The 12066-nt window shown below is 45.4% G+C and overlaps 1 protein-coding gene across 4 annotated transcripts in view; it reads right to left on the bottom strand.

Moving 5' to 3' along the window:
- Positions 1 to 12066, bottom strand: part of ARHGAP6 (Rho GTPase activating protein 6) — a 502257-nt gene that overhangs the window by 15324 nt on the left and 474867 nt on the right. For all 4 annotated transcript variants that reach the window (XM_045995547.1, XM_045995548.1, XM_045995546.1 and 1 more), the window contains one exon: positions 2182 to 2279. In XM_045995547.1, coding sequence (XP_045851503.1) covers positions 2182 to 2279 — 98 coding nt within the window. The remainder of the gene's footprint in view (positions 1 to 2181; positions 2280 to 12066) is intronic.

The raw sequence follows: 12066 nt of genomic DNA on the forward strand, positions 1-12066 counted from the left end.
TAGGACTCTCAAGCCTCAAAAGCAACTCAAATTATATACGTATTTATTTATGTATTTTTACTTCATGGCATCATTATCAACCCTTCTTGGCTGCTCCTTGGCCTGTACCTAGAGGAAAACAGCCAAAGTCTTCTCCAAATGTTTTCTGTCCAATGATGCTAGTCTCTGACATCCACAGAGCACCTGGGAGCTCACTTCCCTTCCCCTGAGGTCCTGACACTCACCTGTGACCCTGGTCTAGGGCCAGCTTGCTTTGACCTTACAATTCTTAATCTTACAGGGATAGAGAATGGGAGAGGCTAGACAACTGTACAGCTTCAGATGATCTTAGTTTGTAAGCTCCTTCTTTTTCCTAAGAGTAGCAAAAAAAGGTTCCCTTCTTGGTATTTATATGCAAAGAGCATACCTGAAAACCACATAAAAATAACTTCTATCAACTATTCTTCAAAGCACAATATTTCTGTATTTCAACATGCCATATCAAAGTGGAAATTTGGCAAGTCAACACCAGTGTTTTTTTCAGGTGTGTGTTTTCCAGCTTTTCTACAGAATACCACAAAATGTCATAAATGCAGCTTAACAAGGGATTCACAAACAGAAATGCCACCGTGTCTGTCTTCTTGCATGGGGAGGGAAAGAAGCGAGTTCATTAAAATTCTGATGATATAAGGTCCGCTGTGAAGAGAAGCCATTTTCATTAGTTTAAACTAGAATTTATACCTTCACGACAGTTAGAAATCTCGGGAAAATTTAAGGGAGCCCAATTATCTGAAATGAAAAGCGAGACCATGAAATGTCAGCCCATTTAGACAATTTGATCATATTCTTACTCACTCGTGGCTCTTAGGGCCAGAATCCAGGCAAAACGCCTTACTTGAACCAGAATCTGGTCTGATGATAATTGGCACAAAGATGAACTTCTGAAAAAGTGCATTTGAAAAGATGAGCCACTTAAAAATTCTTCCCTGCTCTGCGGGAAATGGACTGACGCTGGGTCTTGCGGTGCTGCTCAAGCAATGATGCGGGGAAGAAGAAGGTCTGAGCAACGTGGAATTCCTTTCACTACATTTCTCTAAAGAATATAAGATTTTTATCTGAAATAGTTTCAAATGAACTGCAGTCTCTCAAGTTCCACATCGATATAAAGGAACAATTCAACACGCATCAATATTTCTGAGACACCGTGGAATAAGACATACCATTATTCTACGTACAGCTAAGAAAGACCAAAAAATGCCGTGATTTATATTAGGACGTGTCATTGATTACTAAGATGACTCTCAATTTCAGAGATGATAAAATATGGGGGAAAATGTGTCTTAGAGTTGTTGACATTCAGTAAATTAAAAGCACGACATAAACAACGCTTTCGTGAGAGGAGGAAAACTCTTTGGCCAAATTTAAGGTTTGGTGTCGCGGTGGCAACATCGCTCCTGGTTAGTGACACAATAATAACCTCGTCGCTGGCTTTGCCAAGTGCTCAGCGCCCCCATACACGCTGCCTGTGTACCAAATGTTTGAGATTAATCCTAAAATCTGGATAAAGCAAAATCCAGTGGTCTTCCTTTCGGGGCAAAATGGCGGCTAAGCACGGCCTACAGCCCGGCTTGCATTTTATTCATTGCAAACGTGGCTGTGTGAGGAGCCCAGTGCGCATTTTTACCAAAAGGATGCTAATTATAAAGAGCAGAAGAGTCAGGAGGGCGCGCCCCTCCAATTTCAAATGGGCACCTCAGCTTTGGTGGAGGCTCGTCTTGTGGTTTTGGTGATGTGTCACTGGGGCTAGTAAGTTACACAAGTCAGATGCACCCAGGTGCAGCCTAAGGGACCCGGAAGTACAGCTAATCAGGATTCTAGAAGCAGCAGCACTGGTGTGCATCAGAGTCCTTTGTGCCTTTAGTCCCCCCCCCACCCCGTAAACACAGTCAAAGGGACCTCAAGGGGCTAGAAAAAGCCAAAAATGAAACAACAAACCTCCATAAAGCACCTTCTAATTCAATAAGTGGATTAGGAAATATGAAGCATTTTCCAGGCAGGTGGACTGACAAGATCTGCCAGAAAGTTGCCACATGTCCACCTCCAGTCAGCCTGTGTGGAATTATGTAAACTTCCCTAATTCTTTAGAAATGAAAAGAGGAATCCCCACGGCAGCTTTAGAAGATGAGCAACTGGTCTACTCACGAGGACTGGGAGGCCTTTCTTCGGAGTAAATAGTCCACCACGTCGGGATCGGTCTCCAACAGGCTGATCAGGACTTCGTTCTGGAGATCTGGAGAAACCTGGAGGGACCAAATGTCGGGCCATAAATCAAACCATTCCGGGAAGAGGAAAAATATGGTCATGGGCAACTCTACGGTAACATAAAAAAGAGCCTTAAAAGTCGTAACAGGACAGAGTGATTTGCCAGTTAAAACCAAACGTACACCAACTCATTCAGCCATTTTAATTCTCAGGAATATGTGGATGATGACTGAAACGTTCTATTCAGGCCGAACTGTCACCCCTCTTATGACTGGAGAGGTAGCCTAATCACTTGATACCTCTGTTGCTCAGATGAGGTTTTCCTGGCTTTGAATAAGCAAAATATCATGGTTACAAGGGGCAGTGTTCATAATTTACTGTCCAAATGAGGACACTTTCTAGAGTTCCTATTTATAATTAAGCCAAGACGAGAGGCATAAATTGTAACGGTCTTGGGCAGTTCTGGAACATAAGATTAGTTTATTAAGAGGATGGGCCCTTGGGGTGCCTGGATGGCTCATTCGGTTAAGTGTCCAACTCTTGATTTTGGTTCGGGTCATGCTCTCAGGGTCGTGAGATCGAGGCCCATGTCAGGCTCCACATTGGAGGTGGAGCCTGCTTAAGATTCTCTCTCACCCTCCCCGTTGGTACCACGCACCCCCCTCTCTGTCTCTTAAAAAATAAAAAAAAGGAGAACAGGTTCTTGAGTCAGAATGTGTTTGAGTCCCCATTCCATCTATCAGCTGTAGGACCTTCGGCAAGGCATGTGACCTTTTTGGGTCTCAGTTTCCTCATCTGTAAAGTGGAGAGAATGATAGGCCTCACCACAAGGGGTTGCTGTGGTGATCAAATGACTTAGTACCCATTGCAAACTTAAAACAGTAGCCGGCAGATAGTCAATGCTTGAAAAAACTTGCTGACTACTGTATTTGCCCATGTCAGTTTATCACTGGGTGCTCACCCTCACTCTGTCCTTGCATCCTGCTCCAACGACAATGACAAAGGTTTCTCGCTTCAGCATTTGACAAGGCATTTGCTTGAGTTTTGGAGCTGAGTGTCCCGTTTCCCTAGGCTCACCCGCAGCGTATTAGAAGATGGCCTCATAATCCTGAGCCATGATATTGTGTGAAAATGTTCTATGAGAAAAGACTGAACTCAGCTCCAACAGGCTTTCTACTCTACAGATGCTGGTAGCTCAAGTAAAGGAAATTCCAATTACTGAGAGGAAACAACATTTGTGTCTGATTCTCTCACAGAAGGGCTCGGAACCAGGCTCTCAAAACCTGCAGGGACAAGTCTTCGGAGAATAAGCGGCAGGTAGAAGAATCTACCTCCTGCCTCTTGCAGAACTCAACTCTTCTTGAGCTCTGAGAAGCTGGAAACAATTTTATTAATAAAAACAGGGACGAGAAAGCAACAACAAAATGCTTTCCTTCCCTCATAAATCTGCTCCTCCCACTTAATCCTGTGTCTTCATTAATGACATTGCCAAACCCTACTCACACAAACTCAAAATCTGGGTTGCATTCAAGTTTCTCTGTGTCCTCTCTTCCTCTCCCCTCCCTGTTCAGAACCAGGAGACCTACTTGACTTCAGCTCTGTGAGGCTTGTTCCTTCTTTCCTCTATCTTCCACTCCGACCACACTGATCCAAGTTCAAGCCCTTGTTACCCCTTTGTAGTGGCATCTGTTGGCCATTACCAGCTTCCATTTCCCTCTTGTTGTAACAGTTGTGCCCCAAGTTCCCTCTGAGGAATCAAGTGCTCCCCAACCCTTAGCTCAAGGGTGATGTGTAAGCTGGTCGAACCTGCCATCATGGCCCTCCTGGATTCCCAGGGCTGCCTGTGCCATGGGCATGGGACTCCATTCAAGGTCATGAACGGCCAGGGGAGTGTCCCCGAGGCATCTGAGAGGAGACAACACAGGGCCAGAAGCCACATGGGGCCTAAGGATTGTGCTGACGCTTGAAGAAACTGCAGCAAGAAAAGGAAAGGATCTCTGGATAGCACGAGTCCTGGGTAAACCTATGTCCGAAGCCGTGTTTGCCTGTGGACCTCAAATTCCTTAAACTACTTTGAGATTTTGGTTGAAAAGAAAGATACATCCTTCATGGGCCTTTGATGTAACTGCTTGCTAACTTAGACACTGGCTATTTCCTTCACTACCGGTGTCTAATTTCTTCTCTCCATGGTTGTTCAAGTGCCTTGATCAAGACGTTTGCTCAGAAGCCTTTTTATCCCTACAGTGGAAGCCCCCCACTCGCTAGCGTGTGTTTGCCATCTTGTCCCCTGGTGGCCACCCTCTCCTGCTCTCTACTTCAGCAACCACTGTGCTTCTCACTCTGGCCTTTTCCCACCTCATTCCTTTCATTCATTACATAAATATTTGGTGACTGCTTATCGACTGCCAGGCACTGGATGTGGGGATTCAGCTACAAACCAAACAGACGAGAACTCTTGTGTCCCTGAAACTGACAACCGCTACGGGAAGACTGGCATTAAACAAATAAACAAAGCAAACATAGCACGGATCACATGAAGATGGAGATGAACGAAACAGAGAAGGGGCAACAGACCGTGATTGGGGGGGAGGGGGCGGGGCAGGGAAGTGCCATTTAAGTAGGATGGCAGGTCACAGAGAAACTGCCACTTGAACAGAGAACTGAACTCAATGAAAGAACTGGAGAAAATCATTCCAAGCAGAAGGAAGCAAAAATCAGCAAGATCATGAGTCAGGAGCAGAGAGGAGGCCAGTGAGGCTGGAAGGAAAGAGGAAGGAGGCGAGCAGTAGGAAGTGGGTCGGGTAGCCAAAGCCAGATGTTGTGGAGTCTTACGGGTCAGGATAAGGACATCTGCTCTCAATCTAGGTGGCTGGGGAGCCACTGGGGGGTTTTGAGCTGAAGACTAACGTGAACTGGCATCGCTGGCCGCTGCAATGATAGCAGATCGCAGGGAAGCAAGGGGTGATGCAGGGAGCGCCAAGAGGGGTTGCTGCTATGTCCAGAAGATAGATGGCAGAGGGCTGAACCAGGCTGATGAGCCAATGAGGTATCTGTGGATCCTGGAGACAGTGAAGATAGACAGGATTGCGTTTGCTCATCTACTGGCTGGAGACAGAAAGAAAGAGGGAGAGGGAGGAGGAGAGGAAAGACGCCTTCAATGTTTAGAGCCGGCAGCACCTGGAAGCACGGGGCTGCCCCTAACACTGACCTGTACAGAGAAGTTGCAGGTGGAGGAGGTGAAGGTCACAGCTGGGAGGTGGCTTCGCTAGGGTAAGGGGGGAGGAGCCTGTGGGACATCCAAATGAAAGACAGATGTAGGAGGCAACTGGGAATAAGGCTCTGGGGTTCAAGAGAGAGGACTGGGCTGGACAGAGAAATTGAGGAGATGCATATAGATGGCATTTAAAGCTCTGAGCCCAAATCCAGTGACCCCGGGAATGAAAATGGGAAGGAGAAGAGAAGGGGCAGGGATTTTAGGTCAAGGCTAAGGGGTTCGATTCTCTACTCTATTGACTAAATTAAACATCAAAAGACTGATAAATTTTACTGTGATTTTTTTGAGCAACACGACCCAACAGATACACACTATTGTACCAATTTGTCAAAAAAAATTAATGCCTGAAGGGTAAAAATGAAGAGAACTCATTTGTGAAAAATGAACAGAAAGCAAAAAATAATATAAGCCAAAAACGTATATCCTGAACACTTTGTAAAAGAAACTTTCATGAGCAAATGAGGAAAAATATGTGTTTTTCATCCAGTTAGTTTAATTTAAAATTTTCTATGCTTAGACACGTAATAAAAAATTTTGTTCCAAGTACTAATCCACTCCACTGAAGAATAAACAACCCTCATGCGTATCCTTTAGAGTGGGGTATCATGGTATTAATTCTGTGAGAGCAGACAGTATGTCTAACAATAAATTATTAACTTGGGTACACTATTAGTATAGGTTACAGGAAGTATCATTATTTAAAACATAACATTCCATAATGTTCTGTTAAATTATTCCATAATTCAGAGTTTTTACTCTCTCAACTCGGCTCGGTTCCCAACCAATTATAATCATTGAGGTTTATTTTATGTATCATACAAGACTTTGACTTGCTAACAAATGCAAATGGAAAGGGTCAGTGCTATAAATCTATCTATAGTTTCTTTTTAAAAGACCCATGACGCCATTCTGGCTTGGAAACGCTCTTTAAAAATAAGTATGGGGCGCCTGGGTGGCTCAGTGGTTTAAGCTGCTGCCTTCGGCTCGGGTCATGATCCTAGGGTCCTGGGATCGAGTCCCGCATCGGGCTCTCTGCTCGTCAGGGAGCCTGCTTCCCTCTCACTCTCTCTGCCTGCCTCTCTGCCTACTTGTGATCTCTGTCTGTCAAATAAATAAATAAAAAAAATCTTAAAAAAATAAGTATAAAGCTATAGCTTCAAAATGTGCATCCACGTACTACAGGAAGGGTAGGTAATATTTTCCTCTGTATTAGCTAAGACTGACTCCAGTGAACATAATCCATTATTTTAATTAGTTTATTTATACCCCATCTTGTTACAAAATGACTTAAAGCAGCTTTAAAAATTCATATGATAAAACCACATTTGTTTGTTTATTGTTAAGGAATGGTACAGAAAATTGGGGCCAGTGGGAAAATGAGAGTAGAGAATTTGAAACGATGCCTAGAACTAACTTGTCATATTCATATAACGGCCTCCGGTGCTGTCTCCCCAACAATCCCTCCAATCTTTGTCCCTATTTGCATGTTTCATTTCCTATTACTTAATACAAATTTCAAACTACTGGCTCAGTTCAATTGGATGAGCATTCATTTTCTGTGAAGTTAGGTATGTAACAGAGAAAACACAAGTCAAGGGAATGAACTGATAGGAAACAGGAGCTTACAGTAAGTCAGAAATATCCAGACGGATCATTCCTATATATGCTCCTCTGCGGGAATCAGGATGCTGCCAAAAGAATTTCTGATTAAGAGTCGATAGGCCCTGAGGTCCAGGTTTTATCAGCTTTGCTGCTTATAATTCCTTAATGTAAACTTGGATACATCAACAGTCTTCTTTAGGATTCTGTTCCTGCATCTGAAAATCCAGGCATATCCTATTTGTCCCATCTACCTTTATTTAAGCGTGATGAGGATCAAAAGGACCAATAGTTTTGAAAGTACCTTACCAATTGCAAAGAGGTTCAGAATAAGAAATTTTGTTAGAAATAGACAAAATATTAATAAATCAAATACTTAAAAGAACCAAATAAAAGCAGATAACATGGAGATGACCAATATTTATTCCATGACTTTTTTCTTGACTCAGTCATCCGTCTCCGCCTCTCATCCTGTGCGCTCCTAGAGAAGCATCACTCTCTTCTGCTCTGTTTAACACTTTGGGTGGGTAACTAAGCTGTGGGATGTTCTGTTGATATGTCTCTGCTCTTGACCTCTGCCTGAATTTCTAGAGTTGAAGTTTGTGATCTCTTGGCCCCTCAGCTGCAACGGTCTTGACCAACCCCATGTAGCTTCCCCCTTCTGGTTCCTTCTCTTCCACCAGACCCCAAGTCTTCCGTTGGTCACATCCGTAGAAGGTAAACTTCCAGAGGGCAGGGATGATCTGACCTGTCTGCCCAGAAGTGATAGGGGCTCCTAAGGTTGTAGTTCTCCGTCAGCTAGCCTCTTTCGCAGCGCGGGCAAGCTCATGTGTGCCAGTGCTGGCTGGGGTGCCCCTCGTGGGAGTCCTGAAACATCTCATCAGTGGATGTGATGATGGCCGCAAGAGATGCTGGAGATAACTGGAGTGTCTTGAAGCTGAAGTGCAGGTGAGCCACTAAAGCCCCGCCCCTTAGGCTGTTTCTGTGACATAATAATCCTGCTGCTTGCAGCCATCAGCAGTTGAGTTTTCTCCTCCCAGCAGTCAGTCAAATGCATTCTCCATTATACCTCTTCTTCCTCTTTGCTCCCTGCTCTTTTCTCTCCGGAAGCTCCTACCTGCACACCAATGACCCTTCACCCACTTACTCTCGCAGGTCAATACTGTACTCTTCTAGAACACAAGCTAGGGGCCCTTTCCTACCAATGGGTGCTCAATAAAAATGTTGTCAGGATGGCAACAAATAATAATCAAGAAAAACCCAGAACTACTGGTCTTCATGGCATACGTACACTGGTTCTGCTACCTTTGCGCAGAAGCTTCTCTCTGCTTCTCAATAGTACCAGTGTCAGGCTCTAGCAAAATCTCCTTCCTATTAATTTTTAGGGTTGGAAAATAAATTTCCTTTCCCAACTGAGGGTCATCAGAAATTTTCTGACATGCTCATAAACTGTTGTTCTCATTAATAGAAAAATGAAAAACGAGTGGTACCTGGGTGGCTCGGTGGGTTAACCACCTCTTGGTTTCAGCTCAGGTCACGATCTCAGGTTTGTGAGATCAAGCCCTGCCTTGGGGTCCTAGCTCAGTGTGGAGTCTGCTTGAGATTTTTTTCCCGACCTCTCCCTCTCTTTCCCTCTGCCTCTGCCCCATCCCCCTCAACTCACGTGTGCATCCTCTCTCCTTCAAATAAATACATACATACATAAATACATAAAATCTTTCTTAAAAAATGAGAAATGAGGGGAGCCCGGCTGGCTCAGGCAGTGGAGCATGTGATTCTCGATCTCAGGGTCATGAGTCTGAGGCCCACGTTGGGCACAGAGATTACTTAAAAAAAGAGAGAAAAAACCGAAAAGTATGACTCCATAACCAAACACATTTTATCTTTTTTCTTCTGGGATTCTGTACCTAGCAAAATAGAAACTAAGGAGGACTGTGAAAAACACACTAGTTAAAAAAAAAAAATCAACCAATTCTGCACATCGGAGTGAAGAAACAAAACCCAGCCCCAGCGCCTTCTTCACTTACAATTTATTGTCTCACATCAAAATCTCTACTGGGTTTTGGTCAACTATGTAGTAAGTTTAGATATTTTCCAAGGGTACCATTTATGGCTCTGTTTATCTGGAGACTCAACTCCTTAGATTTTCATGTGTTCCTTCAAAGCAGAATGCTATTTCAAAAATCAAAAGAACTTTGGACGCTCCTGCTTCAGAGAAAAAATGTAAACACAGCACATAGGAAGGAATAAAACTGTCACAATAAAAATCGACCCTATCAAATTAAAAATGAAACCTTGAACGGTTGCCTAGGGTATGACACTTAACGGTGTAGCTTATTCTATAACCCACAGAGAGGGCAAAATGGCTCAAGTTTTCTCCATTTAGAAAGGTTAGTTACTCCGTGTTCCATGCCAACCCATCGTGCTCCATACCAACCCATCGTGCTCCATGCCAACCCATCCCCTTGCACAGGACCAGGACGGAGGCTTCGGCGTTGCACACTCTACCACTTTCCAGCCACAGCAAGTGACCGGATGTCATGATGACATTTCTGTAAATCAACACACGCGCTGACAGAAATCACTAATTTCTTGGGCTGTTTACGGGAGTATAAGCTCAAACACGAGGAGGCCCAGTCTAGAACCTTCTGTGTGACTGTTGCCGAGGATGGCTTCACATTATGGAAAGGGGCTCTGGGTACGCATGAACCGACCCTCCGGATTTTTCTCAAGTGCCTGATACATGCCAGGCAGCGTGTTCGGCAACCGGGGCACATGAGGGAACAGATACAGTCAAGGAGGCCAGGACTCGCAGAGCTGTGGTTGGAGGAAAACGGGAGGAAGGAAGACGCAAAAAAAGCGAGCAGTCCTCGCTCCACCGCGTCAGGCTGAAGGCAGTAGAAACTGCGCAGGGGCCTGCTTCTGCCCCTCTCTGCCTGCGTCACCAGCACACCTGTGTTCCGTCACCGCGGGCAGGGACAAGGTGAGCAGGCTCCAGCAGGAACACGTACCCGCTCCTGCAGCCACCCGCCAGCCTGAACAGCAAGCAGGTCGGTGTTAGGATTAGTCCAGAGAGATGAATGCTGGTTAACGTCTTCTTTGCTCCCCATTTTCAAACTGGCTAACACAGTCTCTTTCTCCCCGGCAAACGGACTCTATATTCGAGACACCACATTAAAGCACCTTGTCTTCCGGGCGGGGAGGCATCATGCTGTAGAAATAATTCACTTAGTTGCTGCATCAATTGGCAAACTACCTTGGCTTGCTCTCACGACACGGTGGTGACATTTAGATGAGCTGGTGATGTTCATCATGACCGGCCCGACCCCTGGTCCGTAAACAGTACTCCTCTTAGAAACAGCGATTATATAAGCAAAGGAAATGGACATGATATGTAATGATCTGGCTATGTTGGTAGGGGCTGCTTCCTTGTGCCAGGACCTAGATCACAGCTTGACTCCCTTTGATTTGGCATGCAAAAGCCATTTTAAGAACCTGCAGTTTGTGTCAGGGAATGAAGGGAACATGGAACGAAGCTTGGCTTCCGAGCTTGGAATCCTCACGTCGGCCTCTGACCCTTGCTCCCAGCAGTTCTCATGAAAATTCCCATGTGCGCGGTGCTGGTCCCCAGCTCGGGCTGACGACCCGGCGGGCTGGGAGCTCGCCGGCGTTCCCACGTCTCCAATGCACCCCGGGCTGTTCATCAGCCTGGAAGGGGAGCGCCTTCTCCTCTTTCCCTCTCTCCAAAAAAGGAACCCTGGTAGGGATCATTTAGAATCGGCCCTCAGAACGAGCTGACAGTTTTCCCCACTCTGCTCTGAAGCTCTTATTAATTCTAGGAGCAACGATGAGCTTTCTCTGGGATTGCAACAGCAGTTACGGAAGCAACAGCTTGTGGGACAATGTGCGCGCTAACGGTTTCGTCGGGGAATGTTTTCTACCTTACAATGATACTGGGGAGGGTTTCTACATAGGCATGAGCCTTCTCTTTTATTTCCAGCATTCCCAGCGCATGTCATTTTATGTTATCTGGTTTTGAAACTGTTGATAGCAGAAATGCAGGGTCAGGATTTAAAGGTGAGGGAGTAAGGGGCATGGGCACGGAACGGAGCACAAACAAACAACAGGACTGCATTTCAACAAATCATTACTTGGCACCCGTTTGCTTTACGGACATCAGCGAACTACATAAACCAGGTGAAATTCCCTGTCTTCAAGGAGTTTACATTCTTTTTTTTTTTTTTTTTAAGATTTTATTTTATTTATTTGACAGATAGAGATCACAAGTAGGGAGAGAGGCAAGCAGAGAGAGAGAGGGGAGGAAGCAGGCTCTCTGCCAAGCAGAGAGCCCGATGCGGGGCTCGATCCCAGGACCCTGGGATCATGACCTGAGCGAAAGGCAGAGGCTTTAACCCACTGAGCCACCCAGGCGCCCCAAGGAGTTTACATTCTATTAGGTTTAAATATGCATCCTAAGTAAGTATATTTATTATACAGTGAGCTGAAGTGTGAGAGGAAACCGAAGAGCAGGGAAGGGAGGAGGAGTGTGTGTGCGCGGGACAGAGCGGGCACGGTGGGCACCCCCACACAGCTGGTGCGTTTGCAAGCGCATGATAGGGGGCTTCTTCTCGATCTCGCGCAGTGACACCAGCGATCTCTTCCGCGTACCTAGTATATGTTACTTCTTCTCCCAAGGACCTTAAAATGTCACTTCTTATTCTCAAAATAATCCTAAAGAGGAGATAGCTTCAACTCATTTTGGTACAACAGGAAACCCAAGGCTCATGGAAGTTGAGCATGGGCCCAAGGTCACATAGCAAAAAAACGGCCAAGCAAGGATGTGAACTCTGCAAGCTTGTTCCAAAGCTCATGGTCTTTCCTGCACCTTGGGGGTTTCCCAAGATGTGGCTTGCTTGCTTCTCTGTGGCAAGCTCCAGCTTGAGAGTGACTCT

Source organism: Meles meles, chromosome X (assembly GCF_922984935.1).
Source record: "Meles meles chromosome X, mMelMel3.1 paternal haplotype, whole genome shotgun sequence".
Classification (NCBI taxonomy): Eukaryota; Metazoa; Chordata; class Mammalia; order Carnivora; family Mustelidae; genus Meles; species Meles meles.